Below are 25,285 nucleotides of genomic sequence, written 5' to 3' on the forward strand. Positions count from 1 at the left end.
TTTTTTTTAAGATTTTATTTATTTGACAGAGATTATAAGTAGGCAGAGAGCCCGATGCGGGGCTCAATCCCAAGACCCTGAGATCATGACCTGAGCTGAAGACAGAGGCTTTAACCCACTGAGCCACCCAGGCGCCCCTGTTGAGGCCTTTTAGAACCCAAGTTGTGTCCCTCCTAAGGGATTTGCCCCTTTCTTGACAGCAGGATCATTGTCTCAGCTGGACACCTGCTAGGGGTGCAGAGAGCTGTGGGGCGTTCCAGTAGGAACAGATGAAATCTTGCCCTGGTGGAGCTTGTCTCCCACTGTGTGTGTGACCCACAGCTTCTACGAGAAGGTTCGGTAGTTAGCTCTCTATAATGTGCTTTAGGCTTTCGTGTGAAATTGGAGAGTTCAGTCAACATAGCCCAGAGCTGAGGATTTACTCATTGATTTATAATCTCAAGGAAGGAGGAAGAATCCTTACCACCCTCTGTCAGAACCATCTTCTATTTTCATGCTAGTTTTGATACTCACATCCCAAATGACAGCCTCCCCTCACTCCTCGTTCCTCCTCCAAGTCCTTTTCCCTGATATTGGTTACACATGTTGGGACCCAGATGTGATTCAGCGAGGGTGATCATAAGAAGAAAAACAAAAATAAAGGCAGTATTTTAAAGTGTTCACTGAGGGTGACTGGGTGGCTCATTTGGTTAAGTGACTGCCTTCGGCTCAGGTCACGATCCTGGAGTCCAGGGATCGAGTCCCACTTCAGGCTCCCTGCTCAGCAGGGAGTTCTGCTTCTCCCTCTGACTTTCCCCCTCTCATGCTCTCTCTCAAGTAAATAAATAAAATCTTAAAAAAAAAAAAAAAGATTCTCTAAAATGTTAACTGAGTGTCAGGCACTACATTTTCATATATTAACTTATATAAACTTTTCAACACTCTATGAGATAAATACGATTATCTTTTTCCTTTTAGAGAAGAAAGCAAGGCACAGAGAGGTTATGTGCCTTTGCCAAGGTCACACAGCCAGTAATTGAGGCTACTAAACTGTCACCTCATAAAAAACAAAGAGAAACAACTTCACAGAGATTGAAAATGCAAGAGAAGAACGAAGAGGGGATATATCATGCATGAACCAAGGGGAAAGGAGATCAAGATATTAGAAGTAGAGCATGGCTGAGTGTTGCCAAGGTCCAGTGATTTAACTACCTGGCAGACCGTTCCAGTATAGGAAAGGGGAAGGTCAGTGCTGCTGAGAAAGTCAAGGAGCAGGTCGAGTGCAAGAGGCTGCAAGAGCAGGTCGAGTGCAAGAGGTCGACTGCAAGGGAAGACGTGGATTGTGGCACCCCTTCCTGCACCCCTCCCTGTTGGGGCCACAGCCCTGGGGGGGTGGCCTGTGAGTGGAGAACACACACCATGTGGTGCACCCTCGAGGCTGCCGCACAGGGTGGGGAAGACGAGGGGAGGCTGCCGCACAGGGTGGGGAAGACGAGGGGAGGCTGCCAAAGCTGTTAGATCTTAAAGTCAACTAGGAAAATGGCTCTTCTGACAGAAGGGAGGTTAAATAAATAAACAAAAGAGGGGCATCTGGGTGGTTCAGCTGGGTAAGCGTGCAACTCTTGATTTCATCTCAGGTCAGGAGCTCAGGGTCCAGGGATTAAGCTCGGAGTCTGCCTCAGATTCTCTCCCTTGGCCCCTCCCACTGTTGGAGCACTCACTTTCTGTCTCTGCCTCTCTCAAATAAATAAATAAATAAATAAAATCTTAAAAAAATAAAATAAAACAAAATGAAAAACCATGCCGTTTTAGTGCTGTTGCTGGTCTCTGCAGCAAGTGGTAAATTATGTCATGTCTTCCTAGCGAGTGGGTGTTTTTGTTCCATTCATGGTCTGGAACTGCCTGCAGACACCACCACTTCACTGGGAGTGGAAGGTGAGGTGACCTCAAAAAAGACTCATCCTTTCCTTTTCTCTTATGCTCTGGACTTGAAGTCACAGACCTCATTCCTAGCTCTGCTCTGACTTTCCAGTGTTGATGGGTTGTCAGTCCCCATTTCTCTCTGCCACCCCTGCATCCCCCCCTTCCTCCCCTGTTAACTCCCCTAACAATGTCACCCCTGCTCTGATCCCACCCCGCCACCCTAAGGATGGCCTTTCCCTGATTTAGGTCTTCCTGCCAGACACGGAGGCAGGCACTTCATTTTGGTAATCACTGGATAAACACTTCTCCTTAAATAGAACCAGCTAGCTTTTTAAAAGGGGCAGAAAGTCAGTTCAGTTCAGTGAACTTGACAAGAACTTAAAGATAAGGAACATGTAAGAGTCTGGAAAATTCTTCAGGGCGGATTTACTTCTGTTATTACCAGGTTCCCAGAATAATCAATTAAGATGAAGTTCGTGGCCACAATAGATGTAACCCTCCCCAGACATGTTCAGTGGGAGGCAATGGGAGACGGTTGCCTCTGTGCCCCCCTGCTGAAGTGTTGGTGCCCAGTGCTGATTCCACATGGGGCGATGGTGGATGGCTGTGTGGTTGGTTTGGTGCCATTCAGCATGTCAGCCATGGACACACTGACCACACTGAAGGCAGCAAGTCAGGGCTGATGGGCGAACGCAGGCAGGGAGTGTGCTAGATTGTGAGCTGATTCTCTCTGCTGAGTGGTATTTGACACCCCCAGCTCCAGACTGGTCAGCCCCTCCTCTTTATTTTCTTTAAACATTTTTTTAAGATTTAATTTATTTATTTGAGAGAGAGAATACAAGCCAGGGAGGGGGGTGGAGGGAGAGGGAGAAGCAGACTCCCCACTGAGCAGAGAGCCTGACATGGGGCTCCATCCCAGGACCTCAGGATCATGATCTGAGCCAAACGCAGATGCTTAACCAACTGAGCCACCCCAACGCCCCAGGCCCTCCTCTTTAAAACGGGATTATGAGGACTTCAAACCGTGGGCCAACTGCTAAGTATCCCCCTAGCTTTACAAACCATCATGTGTGCACGAGTTTGGCTGGATCTGGGCCAGTTTTCAAAGAAGGCACGCTTTCTCTATGTCCCTGTCTCCCCTTACAACTCTTTGAAGATGGATTTAGCCCAGAAAGGGGCTTCTGAAGATCTGTGAGGGGGCAAGTCACTCTGGAAGGTAGACTCTTTTCTGGGTGCTTGGTCCTTGACAAAGGTGATGTCTGGTCCACCTCAACTTCTGCTCACTCACCTTCAGCTTCCCTCTGAAGAAAGTCCTTGAAATCTGACTGGACCTGGAGAAAGATTCCATGTGTCTTTTATCTTCGGAGCTTTCCTCCTCAGTGTGGTCTGTGACCGCTGGTTACATAGTCATCTGTGGTAATTACTGAAAATGCACATTCGTGGATTCCCCCCAAACCTTCTGAACTGGAATTTTTTTGAGTGTTAACCAGACATACATGCTATTACTTAACTTTCCTGATGATCTTTAGGCATAGTAAGATTTAGGAATCATTGCATTATTAATAATAATTATAAAGTGAGTATGTATGAGCCTGTCAAGCACTTCCCACGCGTTTCACTTTTCATTTATTTCAATTTCATGACAACCCTCCAAGATAGGAACTGCTGTCCACCTAGAGTGGGGCCTGACACATAACAACATGGCAGATGCTCAGTAAATTTTTGTTAAACAAATTGATCATTTAAAAAATACATATATATGCACACATACATACATACATATATACATAAATAGGAAAACTAAGGCTTGGTGAGGTTAAAATCGCTTGGACAAGAACACACAGCTGCTGAGAGGTGGAGCCAGAGTTTAGAGTGCCTTCTTTGGGTAGAGCTTGTTGGTGTGTGACTTTGCAGGTTGGCGCCTCCTTCTGGTGATGCTGGGTAGTGTGTGGCAGTGGTTATAGAAGATTCCAGAGGCACCTGACTGGCCTTGTGTTGAACTCACGGATCTCTTGCCTAGCGTTCTCTTTTTGGCCATCTGTGGTAAGATAACAGGGACACATATTTATTTATTACTGATCACGAGAAGAGGCCCAGGGAGGTTGGGTGGTCGTTCACAAAACCAAACAGCACCCATTGTCTTTCCTATACTCTACTCAGGTTGGCCAATGCATAGTGTTAATTTTCGCTGATGGTGATGCAAAGGGAGACTAGATATATCTGGGGTTTCTGTCAGAAATGTTCACTCCCCCTGCTTTCTTGAAGTTTCTTTAGACCGCTTTATTCTTTCTTTCATCTGCTTTCTTGGTCAGCAGGTGCATTCCCTGTGTTTCTATCAAGACAGGTAGTTGAACCAGCCCAAGATGAAGGAGTGAAGAGATAGAGACGTCTTTGACCCTCTCAGTCCTCTTGGGCCTCGTCAGCCATGCTCCTTCCCTTCTTTCTCAGACCTTCAAAGCTACCTGGCTCAGGGGACTGGCCTTTGGTAAGAATAGGTCAGTAAACCTAAGTGCATTTTCCCTGGGGCTTACTTAAGGTGGGTTGTAACCCAGGAGCAACTCTAAAGACATTTGGAGGACGCCGTAGAGAGTTTTTTTCAGGACCACAGATTTTTGAGACAAACTCTGTTGTACACATACACACACACACACACACATACAGAGTGAAAAATAGAAACGTACTCTCCACTGACAAATGGCTGAAGGAAAACCACATTTTTTAAAGAGTGTTTATAAGAACATTTGACTTAAGCAGGATAAGGCATTTTGTATTGTGGGTCTTTTTTTTTTTTTTAAGATTTTATTTATTTGACAGAGAGAGCTCACAAGCAGGCAGAGAGGCAGGCAGAGAGAGAGAAGAGGAAGCAGGCTCCCCGCTGAGCAGAGATCCCGATGTGGGGCTCGATCCCAGGACCCTGGGATCATGACCTGAGCCGAAAGCAGAGGCTTTAACCCACTGAGCCACCCAGGTGCCCCTGTATTGTGGGTCTTTTTAAGGGAAAGATGTTTAAAAGCTTTTTCTGGCCTTCAAGCCACTGTACCAGTAGTTCTAACTAGAAATTATAACATAGATTGAGTGCTTGCTACGTGCCAAGCACTGTTCTAACTTTCTTGTATGCTTTGCCTAATTCCTGAATCCCTTAATGATACTTACTGTTAATACCTTCATCTCCATTTCACAGATAAGGAAACTAAGGCAGAGAGAAGGTAAATAATTTGCCTAAGCCTTTACAGAGTTAGTAGAAGAGGCATGATTCAAACCCAAGTGACTTAACTCCAAAGCCCTTTTAACACTACATTAAATGGTGTGATTACTTTTTACTATAAAAATGCTTTTTCTTAGAAAAAATGAAAAGATGGGATTGGGAGGGAGACAAACCATAAAAGACTCAATCTCAAGAAACAGACTGAGGGTTGTGGGGGGGAGGGGGGACGGGAGAGGGTGGTGGGGAAATGGACATTGGGGAGGGTATGGGCTATGATGAGTGCTGTGAAATGTGTAAACCTGACGATTCACAGACCTATACCCCTGGGGATAAAAATACATTATATGTTTATTAAAATAAAAAAATTTAAAAAAAATTTTTAAAAAAATGCTTTTTCTTTAAAAAATTTAGATCTTTTTCCAGGTCATGATCCCAGGGTCCTGGGATCGAGCCCCACATCGGGCTCTCTCTTCTGCAGGGAGACACCTTCCTCTTCTCTCTCTCTGCCTGCCTCTCTGCCTACTTGTGATCTCTGTCTGTCAAATAAATAAATAAAATCTTTAGGGATGCCTGAATGGCTCAGTGGGTTAAGCCACTGCCTTCGGCTCAGGTCATGATCCCAGGGTCCTGGGATTGAGTCCTGATCCGGCTCCTTGCTTGGTGGGGAGCCTGCTTCTCTTGCTGCCTCTTGCCTGCCACTCTGTCTGCTTCTGTGCACTCTCTCTGACAAATAAATAAATAAAATCTTAAAAAAAAATTTAGATCTTTTTCAAAGGAAAAATCAATTACCCATTATTTTAGTGTATCCTATCTTTTTTTTTTTTTTTAATAAGAAGAGTAATAAGCACATGGTTAGAGGAGCCAAATGGCTCAGAAAGAGATAAAGTGAAGATGAGGGTCTCTTTAGATCCCTACTGTCCCATTCCCAAGGGAAACCACTATTAACAGATCTTTTTTTAATCCCTCAGTGAAAATGTTCTGTGGATGTAGCCAGTTATATATTATTTAAAGATTTATTTATTTATGCCACACCCACTATTCTGCATCTTGTTTTTCTCATCTAGCCACATGGCTTCGAGATGTTTTCATCCAGCCCGCACAGGTTCATGTCGCTCCTTGATAGGTATTCTCCTAGGTGGCTGTACCCCCTGACTTCACCAGTCATCGCTGATGGGCATGTAGGTCGTTTGTTCAATGCTCATGTGCGTGAGAAATTTCTCCTCACACTCTTCCTGACTCGTATCAGAGTGTTTTTCTCAAACCTTCAACAGAGCTAGTATTCTCAAACTTAGATTTTTAAATTTTTTGCCAATCTCATAACTGAAAAAAATCTCCTTGTTTACATTTACATTTTTTATGTTACATATGAGATTGAATGTCTGTCCATCTGTATTGGTCATTTATTTTTCTCTATCTACCATCTGCTTGTTCATGTCCTTTGCCCATTTTTCTGTTAGGGTTTTTTTTTTTTTTCCCCAATTTGTATGAGTTTTTGGTAAATTAAGGAGATTGCCGTTTGTCTGTCTTCTGTTGTAAATATTTTCCTTCGGTTTATTATTTGTCTTTGACTGCTATTTTCCTATAAGGAGTTTTGCTGTTATGTAGTCAGATTTTTTAAATACAAAACTGTCTTCCAAATACTTTAAATTTGAACTTCCTTTTGTTTTTAATTGTGTGTGTGTGTGTGTGTGTGTGTGTGTGTATATATATATGTATTTTAAGATTTTATTTATTTATTTGACAGACAGAGATCACAAGCAGGCAGAGAGACAGGCAGAGAGAGAGAGGAGGAAGCAGGCTCCCCGCTGAGCAGAGAGCCCGATTCGGGGCTTGATCCCAGGACCCTGGGATCATGACCTGAGCCGAAAGCAGAGGTTTTTTTTTTTTTTTTTTTTTTTTTTTTTTTTTTTAAAGATTTAATTTATTTATTTGACAGACAGAGATTGCAAGTAGGTAGAGAGGCAGGCAGAGAGAGAGGTGGGGGAAGCAGGCTCCCTGCTGAGCAGAGAGCCCGATGCGGGGCTCGATCCCAAGACCTTGGGATCATGACCTGAGCTGAAGGCAGAGGCTTAACCCACTGAGCCACCCAGGTGCCCCGAAAGCAGAGGTTTTAACCCACTGAGCCACCCAGGTGCCCCTAATTGTGTATATATTTATGCTTTTAAGTTTATGGTGGCTCCATCCATTGACCCTCAATCATAATGAAGATAAATCCTTTCTGAAATTATGATACAAATGAAAATGCATTGACACTTTTTCAGAAAGACTTCTGTTCTGAAATGCAAGAAAACTTGTGTATATATATCCAATCAGTTTATTGATCTTTTGATCAAATATTCCTTTCCTAAGATAATTGCCTATAGGGGTTTTAGAGAATAGTTTGCAGAAACTAAAACAAAAATCCTGTTTAGTTTGGGAAGCATTTCTTGGATTCACTGGCTGGGCTGCCCCAGAGCTTCGCAGCTAAGAGTCCGTTCTACAGAATCTACTTTAAAGAAGCTTTTTTTTGGGGGGGGGTAAATAGTGTCTTCTTTAATTACATGTGTCCACTGCCCCAGCTGCTCCTTAATAGCTCTGCTTGGCTTCAGTGGAAATGGCTCCTCACCTCCCTAGGGACCTTTAAATAAAAGATCTGTGTATCTGTGTGTGTGTTGGGGGTGGGGGAGAAGGGATGGGGAACTATTTTTTTGTTTTTGTTTTTTCCCTTTTTAATTTGTTGCCTCTATTTGAGGTGGGGATGTAGGTGGCCAGCCTGAATTAATTTGATAGCTTTGTGGTGACAAAGGATAAAGGAAGGTTTGGGGTTGCTTCAATCAGTGGTTTAGAATGGCTTAACACAGCTTAGTAGACTCTGTTTTCAGAGGCTTGTGATGTTCTGATGTCTGAGGACTCCATAGTCTCCTGCAAGCAAAAATAATAATGTCCTAAGAGACCAGTTCGCAGGCAGTGTTTCAAAAAAATAAATCTAGTTATCAGTTTTTGCACATACTCTTTTTGTTTCCATTTTTCCTTCCTTCTCTCATTCCTGGCCTCACCATCACATGCACAGAATGCTTATTGCCCTAACATTATGAAAAAAAGTCATGCCTCTCAAGAGAACCAGTGGTACTACAAGCAAAGGCCACCGGAGTTTCTGGAGGCCGGGGAGCAGAGCTCAGTAGTTGGACAGTGCCTGCTGCTGCAGGACGTGCAGTCACCAAGACATTGGCATCATGAGGTAGAGGTCATCAGGTTCAGCCACTGCTTTCAGTCCTGGAATCCTGCTCCACCAATGCCAGGAGCTGATCAGAGACAATACTGATGAGGATAACTTAGACATGCATTTAAAACTCACTTTAGCTGTTCAAACACAAGTCTGCGACAGCAAATACCGTGTCCTGCGCTCTTTCCGACTATTCTCTGTCACATCAGAGAGTCACGGTCAGGTATCTACACACAGGCATGTGGAGGCAAACACGTTCTTGACCACAAAAACTGCTTTAGGCTAATGCCATCCAAAAATATATGTGATGCAAAATAAAATTTCTTGAAATTGAGCATATCCTTTGGCTTAAAAATTCTTTCACTCATTGATTCTAAAGAATAGCAGACAAGGGGGCACCTGGGTGGCTCAGTTGGTTAAGCGTCTGCCTTCACCTTGGGTCATGATCTCAGGGTCCTGCATTGAGCCCTGTCTTGGGCTCCAAGCTCAGCGGGGAGTCTCCTTGGCCTTCTTGGCCTAGGTACAAGTCTTGCCTCCACCCCTTGATAGTTGTATCCCCTTGTGCATGTCACTCAACTTCTCTGCCTCATCTGCAACAGGGACTGATAATTGTCCCTACCTCATAAGGTCTGTACTATCATGGGAAGTAAATGAGTTGATATGTAAATATGCTTAGAATGGTTTCTGGCACATAGTGTTTGTTACTCATAATAGAAAAATTGAACATAGCCTATATACTCATTGATTTAATAGAACACAACACAGGGCCACCTGGGTGGCTCAGTCAGTTAAGCATCCAACTCTTGTTTTCCTCTCAGGTCGTGATCTCAGGGTTGTGAGATCGAGCCCCGCTTCATACTCCACACTCAGCACACAGTCTGCTTGAGTTTCTCTGTCCCTCTCCCTCTGCCACTCCCCCTGCTCTCTCAATCTCTCAAATAAATCTTAAATATATATATAAATAAATCTAAAATATATCTTAAATATACACTGATTATATATATATATGTATATATATATAAAATACCTAAAATGTAGTATATTTTCAAGATATTCACATATTAAAAGAAAAGCAATTAGGCTACATAGTAATGTATTAACTAGGAATGCTGAGTAATTATACACCAAAACGTTAACTCTAGTTATTTTCTGGTGATGGAATAATAGACTGCATTTTGTCCTGCGGATCATTGCTGTTTTCTAAATTTCCTACAAAGGAAATGTGTAATAAAAGCTGTCTTTTTAACCCCTGCAGGAGAAGAATGGCTAACATTTATTGAGACCTTACAAGGGATCAGGTGGTTTATATGTGTGTATGCATGTGTTTATAAACACACACACACACACACACACACACACACATTCCTTGCTTACAGTAACCTTAAGAGGCAGAATCCATGATTATCATCTCCGTGTAACAGTTTGAGAAACTGAAGCGCAGAAAGGTGAAGTAACTTGCCGGAAGCCCCCAGCTAGTGAGCAGTAGTGGTGGGATTTGACCCTGGGGTGTCTGGCTCTGGGCCTGTGTTTTTTGGTTAGGTACTGTCTTTGTATCATTTGAATAATACGGATGATCCTTGAGCTATAATCCCCACAGCACTAACCTAGTTGCACACGCTGATTAAAGGAAACGAGTGGAGAGAGCCTCTCCTTCCTGGAGTCTCTGTTGCCAGCTGGTAGATAAACGGGGACTTTCAGATCTCCAGTCTTCCTCTTAGTTATCTTGCTTAGTAAATGGAAAGAGTTTGCATATCAGATAATGTAGTACAATTGACCTTTCTGTGTACCCCTTAAAAAGAGTGTGTTGACTTTACCTTGCATTAACCAAACTGGAAATATATTTTAAAACACAGCAGAGTGAAATGGCCTAAGTAGCGTAGATGTTTTTCTCTATCCTCTTACTCAGTCCTGAATGCAGCCGCTGGGTACCCGACATGAATCTTCTAACTCTTCCAGAAGGTAAGTTAGAGAAGTATAGGAACAAACATGGGCCCCGCCCATACCTGAGTCAATATGTCAAGTTCCAATAGCAGTGAGGTGGAGAGCAAACTCGTTCCTTTAGTTCAGAGTACGTAATTACCACAGATCAAAGGCATCCTGAGGAGACAATGGATTTTCAGCAGTTGTCTGGTCCGTTTCTGTTCTAGAATTTCTGTTTTTATCCAGGCAGTTAAGTTATAATTGATGGGATTTTGTATTTCTTTTAAGGGATGAAAATTGGGTGTTTCAGAGTCATAATCTTACGTTAGAAAATCGTCTCTCAGGCCTGGTGGCTGCACCACAGGCTCTGTTTTTTGAAAACTGTCTGCCTTTATCACTTAGTAACTAACCTGATGATTTACTAGCAGACAAGGCTGGTGGAATTAGGTGGTCAGGACTAGCATATTGCTGGATAGCACTACCAGTCATGAATCCTTGAGATTGTAAAATACTACGGTTTAGCTAGTGCATTACTCAGAGGGAACTAATTACATTTGGGAAGCCCGTTACAACATTAGACAGTGTCTCTGAAATCCGGAAGGAATAGCCACTCTCAGTCCTGATAAACTGCCTAATTCTCCTGGAATTCTGTTGGGAATTAGGACTCACTGCCATCATCTGTGCTAAGGGGCCATTTTTGGTGTCTTTTCCAGAAGAGGATGATCTTCCAGAGAGGTGCTGGGAGTCCGGGAAGGGACTTTTCTCTTTCTTCCCCACCATTGCCTTTCCTTCTAGCAAAACTAATACAACCTGTCAGTGAGAGGATCTGTTCACCAGTGGGCTAGTCTGGCTGCATCTTGTACCAGTGGGTCATCTTGGCCGTTAGGGAAACAGGAGTATATAGTGTAACCAGGAAGCTCCCCAGGGCCCTCCTTCTTCGCACTGCCTTCGTGAGGACACAGCGTGGTATGGAGAAGTAGCATGGAGACTTGGTCCTGACCAGGATTTGTCCCCCACAAGCCTTGGGCAAATCAGTTTTGATTTCTTCAGTAGTAGAATGCCAGATTGACGTCTGCTTTACAGAGCTGTCAAGATTAACAGATACAAAGAATAGAAAACTTGTCCTGGAGGGTCTGGTGCCTAGTAGGCACTCAATAAATAGTTATTATTGTGATGATAATTATAGCTCACTGCTTGTTAGAAACTCAAAGGTTTTTAACACGGAGGACATGGGGAGATGGAGAGGAGAAGGGAGTTGAGGGAAATTGGAAGGGGAGGTGAACCATGAGAGACTATGGACTCTGAAAAACAACCTGAGGGTTTTGTAGGGGAGGGGAGGGTGGGAGGTTGGGGGAACCGGGTGGTGGGTATTGGGGAGGGCACATATTGCATGGAGCACTGGGTATGGTGCATAAACAATGAATTCTAGTACACTGAAAAGTAATTAAAAAATAATAAAAAATTTAAAAAAAGAAACTCAAAGGCTTTAGGTCATTCCTATTTTTCTCAACCCAGAAATGTGAGCTGGCTCTGGGTTCTAGACCAGAAGAGTCACAAACTGTTGTAGGAGTTGAAAGATAAGGTCAAATAAAACTGTATATCTAGATTTATTTTCCAAAAGCTTATAGGATTTTACCTTTTTTAAAAAATCCTCTCTTCCTTCTTCCCATTTGTTCTTTTTTGCCTCTTCCACTCTCCTTCACTCCCCAAGGCAATGCATGGAATAGTTCTATTATCATTTCAGAACTCTGTATGTTTTTGTTAGAAATGAATTTATATTAATTATTCTGCCACGCAACATGTTTCTAATGACATAACAATCTGTAGTCTGAACTCAAAATGTAACGTGATTTTTGTAAACCAATGAACAATCTCCCTCCCCCTCCCCCCAACTACAATGTCACATATCCGTATAACCCCAGTTTCCATCACTGTTGCTGTGAACTTTCTTCATTCTGTTTGGAAATGTTCAATTCTGGCTTTTTGTGAAGGATGCGTTCTTTTTTTTTTTTTTTTCTTTTTTTTAAGATTTTATTTATTTATTTGACAGAGACACAGGGAGAGGGAACACAAGCAGGGGGAGTGGGAGAGGGAGAAGAGGGAGAAGTAGGCTCTCCACTGAGCAGGGAACCCAATGCAGGGCTTGATCCCAGGAGCCTGGGATCATGACCTGAGCCCAAGGCAGACACTTAATGACTGAGCCACCCAGGTCCCCTGTGAAGGTTGTGTTCTTAGTAGAAAAGCAGCAGGGGCGCCTGGGTGGCTCAGTGGGTTAAAGCCTCTGCCTTCAGCTCAGGTCATGATCCCAAGGTCCTGGGTTCGAGCCCCAGGTCGGGAATCTCTGCTCAGCAGGGAGCCTGCTTCCTCCTCTATCTCTGCCTACTTCTCTGCCTACTTGTGATTTCCGTCGGTCAAATAAATAAATAAAATCTTAAAAAAAAAAAGAAAAAGAAAAGCATCAGAGCAGTCAGACTCGCTCATCAGAAAGCAGGTTCAAGGTCGTGTCTGGAGCCCTCCTCACTCTCCTCCCCGCTGCTTCTCCCCGGCTGATTCTCTCCAGACCAGAACCGGCCAGATTCAGGAATGGCTAGCTGACTGCAAAAGCCCAAAGATACACTCTCCTGGAAAAACCACTCTGGGACTGACAGGCATGCTCTTCCTCCTGCCTGAAGTTTGGGCCGGAACGTTCCTGTGGCCGAGGGAGGGCTGAGGACGCACAGGAAGAGCCCTGCGTGTCCGTCCCCACCTCGGCCACCAGGGAGTGTCCGCAGGAAGATCGGTCTTTATGAAACCAGCCCCGCTGTGCTTCCAAGCTGTGTTTATGAAGTATTGTCCTCGTTTTTGCACCTTCTCTTGTTTGCTTTGAGGAAAGGGCCGAGAAGCTCTGGAATCTTGCCACTTGCTGAGCTCGAGTGTGCCCCTGCGGGGAGCTGGGGGCCTGGCCAGGCAGGGAAGTGGCCAGCCCGTTCTCAGGTTTCTTTCCTTCATGCCTCTCTCTCTCCCCCCTGTTGTTTTTCAGGTAGTGAAGCGGATTTTAGCTCCTCCAGCAGCACGGGCAGCATTTCCGCTCCTGAGGTCCATATGTCTGCCCCGGGAAGCAAGCGGTCCTCTTTTTCACGCAAGTAGGCACGGTTTCCTGCTCTGTAATTGTTAAGACGCTTTACACAGGTGACTTACCTGTCCTTTACGTTCCCGTGGAACCACCTGGATGACTGTCAGTTCATATTGTGTTATTACTCAGTGAGCAGTTTTTGTTTTCTATAATGATTTGAAATGGGAACTTTTCACTGTCTTCCCAGCTGCGGTCACAGGGCTTGGCCAGTGTGTGTCTGCCCGTGGCCATCTCTCATCCAGGCCTTGGCTGTGTGGCCACTCACCCTTCTCTCTCTTCCCTTTCCTTCACTCACCCGTGTACTTACCTGGTATCAAGCTACCAGTTTCCACTTCTGCCTGCCTCCCCTTCATGAATCTGTCATCTCTTAGCTGTGAGGCCTCTGACTTCACCATTTCTTTCCACTAGCTGAGTTTGCATTTTATCCTCGTGAAAGAGACATAGTGAGCCCTGATTACTCCCAGCGTTCACTTGGGGAAAGGGTGGAAAGGGAATAAAGTTCATAGATGTGGGTGGCCATCACCACAAGAGGCGTGAGAGCAGAATAGCTACAGATGTGGACTCTGGAGCCCCAGCTGCCTGGGTTGAGGGCCCACTCCACCCCCTACAGGCTCTGTGGCCCTGAACAAGTTGCTTAACTTCTCTTTGCCTCAGTTTCCTCATCTATAAAATAGGGCTACAGTCATACCCACTTTGTAGGGTTTATTGTTAGGATTAAATTAGTTCATATATGTAGAGTGTGGGTCAGTGCTTAGAGTGTAGCAAGCATCAACAGATGTTCGCCATGGATGCTATTTGGGTTGGGCGAAGAGAGGGGCTGTGGGAAGTCATGAGCTACCATTCACATTTGGCGGGAAAAGTGGTAAGCCTAGGATTCTCTCCTACTATCAGTGACCTTATTCGTTCAATAGGTATTTATTGAGCATCTACTATGAGGGTCTAGAGATAGGGCAATAACCAAGACTTCATGGAAATTATGTTCATTCTAGTAGGAAAAGAAAGACAATAAATACATAAATAATTAAAATTATTTTTTTAAAAAACACACAGAGAAAGGCCACTGAGATTAATAGGATGTATGGCATGTTTAGGATAGGCTGTTTCCAAGAGACCTCTGTGATACGGTGAGCTCTGAGCCAGTGACCCAAACAGTTCGATGGAGTGAGCAACAACACCTCTGAGGATGATTTGTCTTTAGATTTTAGGCAAATCCCTTCACTTTCATGGGCCACAGTGTCCAAGTTTATAAAAAGAGGGTTGGACCACATAATTTTTAAGGTCCCTTCCTTCATGGAGAAAAACTTATTAGTTACTAAAAAGTTGCATTCTCAGGATTCAGCAAGCAAATATTTCCCATTTCTCTTCAGTGAGCAGAACATTTAGCTGATGTTTATAAAGGGACCTCTGAGACACCCTAGCGCAGAATTTTATTGTTAAAAACAAAACTGAAGCCAGACAAAACTGTGACAAAAGAGTGAAGTCCACAATGAAAAAGCACAGTTGTTCTAGCCCCAAACATAATCTATTTTGGAAATAAAGTACTTCTAGGATCACAGAATATGAATATAAACATTTTCTGTGTAAATCAGTTGTGGCTTCCTCTGAGAATAAGCCATTTATCTAACCCATTCAAGAAAATCAGCACATACCTGTAGTACAAGGTCTCAAAGAGCAGAGAGCAAGAGAAAAAGAGAAATGGCCTGTCAAAGAAGCCAATTTTATTAAACATTTCAAAAGAATATGTGTTTGTGGTTAAGTTCCAAGGTAATGTCCACAATACTGAGTGACTTAGAGAAAATTGTCCAGTCTGGAATCCATGGTTTCTCCAAGTGACTCAAAATTGATATGTTGAACCTAAAATAGCTAAGTAGAATTATGTGCAAATCAGATATTTGCTTAATAGATGGAAAATTGGAATTGGCAGTGTTCTATCTATTTAATTCACTTTTTTTTTTTTTAATCAGACCCAGGCACAGAGCATAGTCAGTAGATTTCTGTGATGCGGTATCTTGGGCATTTCACATAATTTCTGTGTTCTACAGGGCTGTGCATTGAGGACGACTCCCCTAGGTGGGTTGGGTATCCTTGTCAACCTTATAATAGCTTATGATCCTTTTAAATGGCTTATTCTCTATAATAAATGAATTTTCTCTGTGGAGAATTAGCTTCTGGGAGGAAGGCGAGCAGGAAGGGGTGGGAAAAGTAAGTGACAGGTGGAGCTGGTGAGAGTATTTTTGATGAGATTTTAAAAACAAGACTTAAGGATTTACAAATGATCTCTTCTTTTTTTTTTTTTTATTTAAAGGATTTTATTTATTTATTTGACAGAGAGAGATCACAAGTAGGCGGAGAGGCAGGCAGAGAGAGAGGAGGAAGCACGCTCCATGCCGAGCAGAGAGCCCGATGCGGGACTCGATCCCAGGACCCCGGGATCATGACCTGAGCCGAAGGCAGAGGCTTTAACCCACTGAGCCACCCAGGCGCCCCCAAATGATCTCTTCTTACAGAAGGCCAACTCTGCTGACATTTCTGAGAAATTCTCTCTCTCTCTTTTTTTTTTTTTAAGATTTATTTATTTATTTTAGAGAGAGTGAGGGAGGGGAGGGAGAGAGGAAGAAGGAGAGTCTTAAGCAGACTCCAGGCTGAGCTCAGGGCTCAGTCCCATGACCCTGAGATCATGACTTGAGCCCGAATCGAGAGTTGGACACTTAACCGAGTGCGCCATCCAGGTGCCCCTGAAGAATTCTCTTTCTTAAACTAAAATTCTAATCTGACCAAGAGCAGATAGAAGTGAGAAAGAAAAAGAAAAAAAAAAAAAAAAGGTTTGAAATTTGGAGTCAGAGAGACGCGGCTTGAGTTTAGCCACCATTATTTATTAGGCACACGCGCTAGAGCTCCAAGCCTTATTGCTCTGGAAAATGGGGTAATAGTGGCATCTACCTCACCGAGTTAAATGAGCTAACGTATGGGTGCTTAACATGGTGCCCAGAATTTTGTAAAAGGGTCATAAATGGATATTTTCATCAGTAGTGGTAAGAATAATATTGATGGCCATGAGGATGAAATGATGACGGTGGTGATGATGATCATCTTATTTTGCTCATGCTACTGTCACAAAATATCACAGACTTGGGAGCTCACACAGCAGGAAGTCACCCTCTCACAATTCTGGAGGCTGGAAGTCCTAGAGCCAGGTGTCAGCAGGATTGGCTTCTTTGGAAGCCTCGCTCCTTGGCTTAGAGATGGCCATCTTGCCTCTACTGAACCTTTCTCTGTGCCTGTGTCCACGTTTCCTCTTCTTATAAGGATACTAGTCAAATTGGATAGGATTTAATTGGATTTCATTACCTTTCTTAAAAGCAATGTTTCCAAATACAGTCACATTCTTAGGGACTGGGGGTGGGACTTCTATATTATGAATTTGGAGTGGGGCATGATTCAGCCCATAACAGTGACCATGGTGATGACAATGATGATAGTAATGTTGCTGTGGAGTAAAGGACAACATCGGGCGAATAGACATTCTCCTTGGCCCCTTGTGAGGTTCCCTTCTCTTTCTCTTCATTTCCATTCACTGTATTCAGGTGTGCAGGAGGGGGCAGGGGCAGCAGAATTCTGTCTCCTCCTTGTGGACTGCATTCTTCTTGTCCACTGCACCGAGGGGTTTAGTGTGGGCTGAGGAAAGTAGCATAGCGTTTGCCTGGCCATGGCCATGGCAAACACGGACCCCTGGCCTCTCCTTGAAAATGTTTTGCCATGACTTTGTACCTCTATGTGTTAGCATTTGAGCTGAACTAAATGTAAGGAATAAGACTGATACTTTTAAGCATGTAGTTTCTTTTTTATAAGTTAGCTATTATATTCTAACCACTCATTTCCTGAAATATAATTGAAGATTTAATGGTACTTTAGTAGTGTTTAGTACTTGAAAGGATTTTGCTTTATTCAGCATACCAGATGGGTTCTTCAAAATCCCCATCTAATTTCATTTGTATCTTAATGACTGCTCCGCAGTAAAAGTCAGTGGTGAATTCTTCAGGTAATAACCACATCCATAGCCAGTACCTACATACCGTTTACAAGCCCCAGACAATATATTCTATTTGTGGGTAAAGTAAGAAGGAGACATTTCTTCAGAGTTTAAAAAAAAAAAAAAAAATCTGTATTTAAATCTTAGTTCGGCTGTGCAATTTTGGACCAGATTTTTCCCTGAACCACAGTTATTTCACATAACTGAATACTTAATGTAATGTAAATGAGAGGTAATAATTGTACCAGCTTTATAGCATGGTGGTTGAAATTAAGTAAAACTGTGCTCCTGAAGTTTCTGGAACAGGGCTAGGGTCTCACAAGGTCGTTAGCGAAGGTCGACTCAGAAGGGGATTGCCCAGGTCAAACTCAGGGCCAGCTCTTTACTTTCAGCCCTGGCTTGTAGTGGTTAATCCTGCGTATTTCTCACTGTCACATTCAGAAATAGGCCAGCTGGAGGAGGCTCAGAAGTGAAGTGTGGAGAAGCAGATCCAAGCCATAGCCCGTGTTCTTTTCTGCTGCTCAGCCCAGCACCCCTGGGCTGCTGAAGTTAGTTTGTCACAAAGCCATCAGTCCATCTGTTCCATATAAAGTGTCCCCTTCTCACGAAAAGGAGGCAGAGTCTATCCGGATGATTTCAAAAGGAAAGAACTTTTTAACTTTAGAATTTGGTGATGTTTCATTTATATGTGATTTACTGGGTTGATAGCTAGTTGAAATTACATTTGATTTTAAATAAGTGCAGTTTCGGAGCCAAGTTTACCCACACGCACACGCACATTTACACACGTTTCTCATTGACATGGGTCTGTTGGGTGCAGCTGTAATCGAAATTGCAAGGGGGGGTGGTCAAAAAGCAGTACTTCTGTATGAAAGTATCTTGTTCTCTTCTGTTTCCTTGTAATGTCATCAAGAAATATTCCTGACACCGAACTGTTATTCTACTTAAGTAATTTCAACATTCTCAAGTTGCTTCCTTACATAGTGGGTGTCAAATCTCTGGAAGTAGATGAATAGGGAAGTCCAAACAAGTTGATCCTGTAATACTATCCTGCAGCTGAATTGCCCTTCACATCTTATCAAACGCACTCGCATGCATTCTTTGATTCACATCAACTCTGCGAGGGAGGCAAGACTGGTTATTATAGATCTCCTTGTATTAAGTAGCTTACTTGCCTAAGTTCCTAGTAAGTGGCAGTTCTAAGGCTCCAACCCAGTTTATTCATTTAATAGTCATTATTTCAGGAGCTCCCAGCATGTGCCAGCAAGTAGTGGGGACAGAACAGACTATGCTCCGGCCCTCAGAACGCCCTCATCTAGCAGGAAGGACACATAATGTGTGGTTGTGATGCCATGAGATAAATTTCAGAGTACTAGAGATCTCTAAGGAGCCCCATGTACACAAGCCTAGAGAAGGAAGAATCCAGGAAGGCTGCCTGGAGTAGGTTCCCATTGGTCTCAGAGTTGGAGATACCCCAAGGCTTAGGGTAGGGAGCAGGAGGACATTCTAGGCAGAGAAAACTCTAAGTTCAAAAACATAAAGGTGATGGAGAGCTTGGATCATCAGGAAACTGTAAGTTGTTTGGACTTCTGGAATACAGAGGGAGGACGGAGGAGTGGCAGAGGATGGTTGGATGGGGAGGTGGGTTTGGACCTCATGAGGCATGGGGGCAGCCATGACAGCCATTGACAGCCACTGAGGATAGTGACATCCAGTTCCATTTTAGAAAGGCCACTCCAGCTGCTGAGGGGGCAAGATGACAGGCCAGGAAGCCAGAGAGGGTGCTTCCATTTCAGCAGCTAAATGATAAAGGCTGTGTTAAGTCATTGGGGGTGGAAAGAAAAGGAAAGAAAATAGGTGGTTAAACTGTAGACTTGAGACATTTATGTGGGCTATGTTCATCTGTCCTCTTTTCTCCTCCTCCTCTGTGGGCAATCCCCTTTCTCCTTATCCTCCAAATGAACCACCCTGGTTTTCTTACCCCAACATGAACCAAACCCAAACATGTTGAAGCTGAAACAGGTGTCCTGGCACAGCCTCCAGAGGGGACCTCAGCCAAATCAGTATTTGACGCGGGGTGTGCTCTTAACAGCCATTTGGGATTAATCCGAAGCAAGCTTTATGGTCAGAAACTATTTGCGCGAATGGCAGGGAATGAGGTTGTCCGTGCTAACGGCAGACAGAAAGAAATCTCGGGCAGGTGGGAAGAGAGCTGCTCAGAAGGACAGTTTGCTAGTAATTATGTTCCCCTTTCAACTCTGTGCATTGGATTTCCTTAGTAGTAACTAGCATTGGAACCCCGGTCGCCCCAGGCATGTGAACATTTTACATGCTTTTCTCCCAGCCGAGGGCCCCACGGGCGGAGTAATGGAGCTTCGTCATACAAGTCTGGCAACAGCCCGCCCTCCCCACGGGAGAAGGACTTTCTGTCCATGCTGTGCAGGAATCAGCTGAGTCCCGTTAACATCCATCCCAGTTACGCGCCTTCCTCCCCAAGTAGTAGCAACTCGGGATCCTACAAAGGAAGCGACGGCAGCCCAGTCATGAGGTGAGTGCGGCTCATCTCCAGCTCCGGGGTCTGAGTTTGCCCTCCTCGGTAAGTTTTCTTGCAAAAACTTTAGAAACTTTAAAAAAAAAAAAAAGGTATGCAACTCTCGAGCCTTATTCTGTAGTAAAGTCACCTCTCTTTCCTTTCCCCAACTCAGCTAATCCCTCAAGGGCAGCTGCAGAAAGAACACAAAGCATAGTTTCTGCTAAGGCTTAACAGTTCGAGGAGTGACAGGCCAGGGAGGAAAAATGGCACAGGGTTAGTAGGGGGGGACTGACGCCTTTCCGTCAGAACAGGAAAGAATCATTCAGGGATTCGTTCGTTCATTCAAACATTAGATATGGGTTGAGTACCACATTGTGCCAGGTACCATGTAGAGCACTGGGAGTGGGACAGTGAGTGGCAGAGAGGGTCCCTGGGCTTACTGTCCGGAGGACACCAAAGACATTGCTCATCTAAACAAAAACACATTTAAGGTTATCCTGCGAGTACCGGTTGCTGTATGTGTTTTTAAGAGGTCAGGAGGGGATCCAACTCAGTCTGGAGGGATCAGAGGAGGCCTCCCTGAGGAAACGACATTGAAATGAAATCTAAAGGTCAAGCAAGGAATTAATTAGGGGGTGGGGGTGGGGGCCAGGAGGTTCTGGAAAAAAGGACTTGTGCAAGCTAAGGGGCCACAACAGGAGCACTAGAAGGTTGGGAGCTGGACATGGGTCATCTTGGACAGAGCGCAGGCTCAGGGGGAGCAGGGCGAGTGTAGCGGCCTGGACGGGCTCCAGAGTCGGGGCAGAAGCTGCCAACTTTCCTCCCTCGTCTTCTTCCTTCTGGGTGGTCATTCTCGTTCATCGCTCTGGTACAGCAGGGATGCCCGGCACTTGGCCAGGCCTGAGAGGGGCCGACATTCCAGCTCAGGAAGTTTTCTCGAACCCCAGGCACCTCTCTTACAAAACACACTCTGGTGACGGTGCAGTAGCCTTTACCCATTGGAAGAAGGAAACTTCCGCCAGATCAGCACCCTCACACCAGGGATTGATCTAGAAACAATTTTGAATCCAGCTCCTAACAATCAGGATGTTTAGGCAGTGGCACACTGTGTGGAAAGTCAGGACATCTCACTCCCCTCCTCCCCCGTCTGCCCCACTCATTGTCCTCTGATCTAACAGTGGGTTACTCTGAACCCACAGGCAGGCCCGTGCACAATTGTGCATTATTTCGTATGAGGTCATTCCTAAGCCATAGAGAATCCTCCCTCTCCACTGTCCCCACCCTCTCCACAAACACCCTCCCCGCAGTCTCCCAAGTAATGTGAGGTCCTAAGTTGGCAGGTAGGTTCCAGTCCCCCTTCCCAAGTGAAGCACCTTTACCGAGGTTGAAGACCCCCGGACACAGCTGCCGTTCCTCCGCAGGCTGTTAGCTGTGCCCTAACTGTTCTTTTCACAGAAGAAAGAACATTTCATTGCTTGGATTGTTTCAGGCGCTCTGGAAGGTACATGTCCTGTGGTGAAAATCACGGTGTCAAGCCCCCAAACCCAGAGCAGTATTTGACGCCTCTGCAGCAGAAAGAGGTCACCGTGAGGCACCTAAAGACCAAGCTGAAGGAATCTGAGCGGCGGCTTCATGAAAGGTGAATCTGCGCGCCTATCACCCCGATGCAGGACATTTTCTTGTCCCATCAAGTGAAATCCAAGCCCACACTCTAGAGAAATAGACAAGAAGAAAAATGATTTCACTGAATATTTGCCAAATTCCTTAAATTGGTCTTTCAAAAGAGCCATTTCATATGCCTGCTTGATTTGCTCCTTCAGGAGGGACCCTTTCAAGTTAGAGGGGATCCCCTGCTTTCTGTGGATGTGTCCAGCTTTGACGTGAAGTGTTGGGCGTGTGCATGGCTATTTTTACACGGCAGGAACAGTCCCCTACTTCCAGCAGAAAGGGTCACACAGTGGGGCCCCTCTCAAGCCCTGTTTCTCTCTCTGAGAGCGTGGATGGCCTGTGTATTGTGATTCCTGCAGGCTATTTCTGTGCTGAAGGAAGAGGTTCGTTATTTTTGGCTAAGTGTTAAGGTAAAAAACAAAAACCAAAAAACAGCCCATGCTTAAGAGATCTTATCTCAGAAAAGACCTTTGACATCTTGGGGCAGGCCAGATTTTCTGCTTAATGATTTTCCCCTGGAACATTCTGGGATAGCCGCACCAAGCTCTGACCAGGGTAGCTGTGAACTCAGGGTGAGGGTAGCATGAGTCAGACCTCACTTTCTGGAAATCTTTGTTTAGGATTTGGGGAATCTACTGGAGGGGTTGAGCAGTCATGGCAGGGAAGCATGGGAAGGCAATGGAACTGGAGAATAGTCTGATCTGAACTAAGAGAAGCAAAACTGACACCATCCCTTCATACAGATCGCCATCCTGACTGCCTCGTCTTCATATCCACGGAGACTGTGAGGACGTGTATTTACATTGACTATGAAGAAATGATAGGTCAGGAAAAATTTTTTGACAAAGATCTTGAGATAGGGTCCCGTGAAGGATCTGAAACAGTGGGATGGATCTTCTTCAGTGTTGGATGGCTCCCATATCCTCTTCCCTTGAGAAGAGTCAGAATAATCAGCTTTTCACAAAGTCCTTGCGACATGCAGCATTTTTTAATTTAAAAAATTTTCAGATTATTCTATGATCAGAACAATGCTGCAGGGCTAAAACTTAACCAGTCTGCCTTCTGTCTGTGGTGGATAATTAAAAGTGAAACGAACTTTCCTTCCACACAGTGTAGATGTAGGAAAGGGTTCGCGATGGATGTACAAGCAGGCAAAGAAGCTCTAATGAATTCCTATAACAAAATTTCAAATATTAAGTACTGAACACAGAATAGTGCTTATACTTACCACACTGCCTGACAGGTAGTAGGCGCTCAGAAAGAAAAACCATTTTTTATTCTGATTCTAGTTATTCTCATTTTGGCTATTTTACAAATAAGGGAGGACAGTTCCTGGCTAATATCAGTGAGAAAAAAAAACAAAAACCTCAAAACTGATTTAACCTCTGCGTTTCAAGGGGAAGAGCACGGGCCCTTGGCCGAGTGTGGACACGGCCGTCTGTCTGCACGGCTGAAAGCCGACAGTTCCCATAGCCCCGCTTGTCTTCTCCCCGCAGGGAAAGCGAGATCGTGGAGCTCAAGTCGCAGCTGGCCCGCATGAGGGAAGACTGGATCGAGGAAGAGTGCCACCGCGTGGAGGCCCAGCTGGCCCTGAAGGAAGCCAGGAAGGAGATCAAACAGCTCAGGCAGGTCATCGAAACGATGCGGAGCAGCCTGGCTGATAAAGATAAAGGCATCCAGAAGTACTTCGTGGACATAAACATCCAGAACAAGAAGTTGGAGTCTCTGCTTCAGAGCATGGAGATGGCGCACAGCGGCTCTCTGAGGGATGAGCTGTGTCTGGACTTCCCCTGCGATTCCCCGGAGAAGAGCTTGCCCCTCAGCGCCCCTTTTGGCAAGATGGCGGATGGGGGGGCTCTGGAAGAGCAGGTCCTGGAGGAAGGGGCTGACAGCGAGCCGCTGGTGGGAGGTGGCAGGGCCGATGGCACAGATCTGTTTGATGGGATGGTGACAGCCGCCACCGGCGAGGCCCCCGACCTGGAGCTTCTTCGCTCCCCGCATGGGGCCGAGGCCCTGGAGCTGCTCCCCCTGGCGGGGGGTCAGGAGGAGGGCGGCGCGCTGGTGGAGCAGGCCGTGCAGACTGACGTGGTGCCCTACAGCCCCGCGGTCTCCGAGCTCATTCAGTATGTGCTCAAGCTCCAGGACCCCTGCCCCTCCAGCCCGGCGTCTCCTGATGAGTCCGGGGCTGACTCGACCGAGAGCTTCCCGGAGTCCTTCTTGGCATGCCTGGTTGATCTGACGCCAAGAAATCCCAACTCCGCCATCCTTTTGTCTCCCGTGGAGACCCCATCCGCCGTGGGGGGTCCGGCGGCCCCTGCAAACCGCCTCATGAGAGAGCTGGATTTTGCAGGCTCCGTGGAGGAGAGACTGGACGTCGTCGTCCCGCTGCCGCGGGGGACCGCCGGGAGGCAGTACTGGAGCAGCAGCTTCCTGGTGGATCTCCTGGCCGTGGCCGCCCCCGTGGTCCCCACGGTTCTGTGGGCATTCAGTACTCAGAGAGGGGGGACGGATCCCGTCTACAACATCGGAGCGCTGCTGCGGGGCTGCTGCGTGGTCGCCCTGCATTCGCTCCGCCGCACCGCCTTTCACATCAAAACCTGAAGAGAAGTTGTCGCCGTGTGCCAGTCTGTCCCGTGTCCCGTGCTGCCCTGGGGCGGGGGGAGGAGGGGAGGATGGGGGGAGACAGCGGGTCAACCTGTGGCGGTCTGTGCTCTGTCGTTTTGCTCCTCGGTATTTGATTTGCACTATATTTAGTTGACACCTGTTCGCTGTCTAAAACGAGAGGTATCTTCAAAGGCATGGAGACGTGGTTCAAGTTCAATGTCCCACCAGTGGTAGAGAAAGCATGCTCCTGACCCTGCCGTGTCGTCCGAGGTACCTGTGCTTCTCCTAGTGGTTCAGGAAGAGAAAATGCAGAGTTTGCACTTTCAAGACAGCTTCTGTAAGGCCGGCATGTTCGCTCCTTGCTTCGCTTTGTGCCGTTTTAAAATGTGTAATTGTTACAGCATTCCAGTGGTCTTGTGCACAGCAGGGGACTGTAACCAAAAATAAAACTGTACTCGTGTAATTGGTTTGAAGAAGTCTTGAATAGCTCCTTAGTGTCTTACTTGGGGTTGATAAGGTTTGAGTGTTTGGGGTTTTTTACTAAATGTAGCTCCAGAGTCGTAAAATGGCTTGTTTGTTCCTAAACCTGTTAATTGATGAAACTGTATGTAAGTTCACAATGTATTAACTTATTTTTTGCTTATTATATAGTGTTTTATTGGAAATTGTTTGTAACCATACACTTCAGCATGATGAAAATAAAGATTAGTGTTTCCATTTAAATAAATGTTTTATCCTCCTGTAAAATAATTATCTGTTTAGTTTTACTCCTGTATATGGTAAGAAAGACTAAATGGATAGGTCCTTTCTTCTTTATCAATAGGGGTCTGTAAAATGGAATTAACTTAAGAAATGAGAAAGGGGGAAAAATTATTAAAGAAAGGTGAGGGTTTCCTACTGTCCTTAAAAAAAAAACTTTGCTTCTGAATAAAAGTAGCTTTGATTGTTTGCTCTGAAATTACCCATACACTTGTTTGGTCATATATTTATTCGCTAAGGATGTGTTGAGTATTTGCAAAAAAATTGGGTTAATTTTTTTTTTAAGTATGTTAGGGATACAGAGAGGGAGAACATGCTAATACCGTATGCTTCCTCCCCTTGGAATGATA

At 45.1% G+C, this 25,285-nt stretch overlaps 1 protein-coding gene across 3 annotated transcripts in view; it reads left to right on the forward strand.

The window, feature by feature from the left end:
- The window catches only part of SYBU (syntabulin), a 74,349-nt gene extending 49,209 nt beyond the window's left edge, over positions 1–25,140 (forward strand). For all 3 annotated transcript variants that reach the window (XM_080800694.1, XM_080800696.1, XM_080800695.1), the window contains 4 exons: positions 13,249–13,351; positions 19,716–19,919; positions 21,394–21,543; positions 23,069–25,140. In XM_080800694.1, coding sequence (XP_080656820.1) covers positions 13,249–13,351; positions 19,716–19,919; positions 21,394–21,543; positions 23,069–24,173 — 1,562 coding nt within the window. In that variant the 3' untranslated portion in view covers positions 24,174–25,140. The remainder of the gene's footprint in view (positions 1–13,248; positions 13,352–19,715; positions 19,920–21,393; positions 21,544–23,068) is intronic.
- Positions 25,141–25,285: the final 145 nt, after the last annotated feature.

Source organism: Martes martes (assembly GCF_963455335.1).
Source record: "Martes martes genome assembly, chromosome: 4".
Taxonomy (NCBI): Eukaryota; Metazoa; Chordata; class Mammalia; order Carnivora; family Mustelidae; genus Martes; species Martes martes.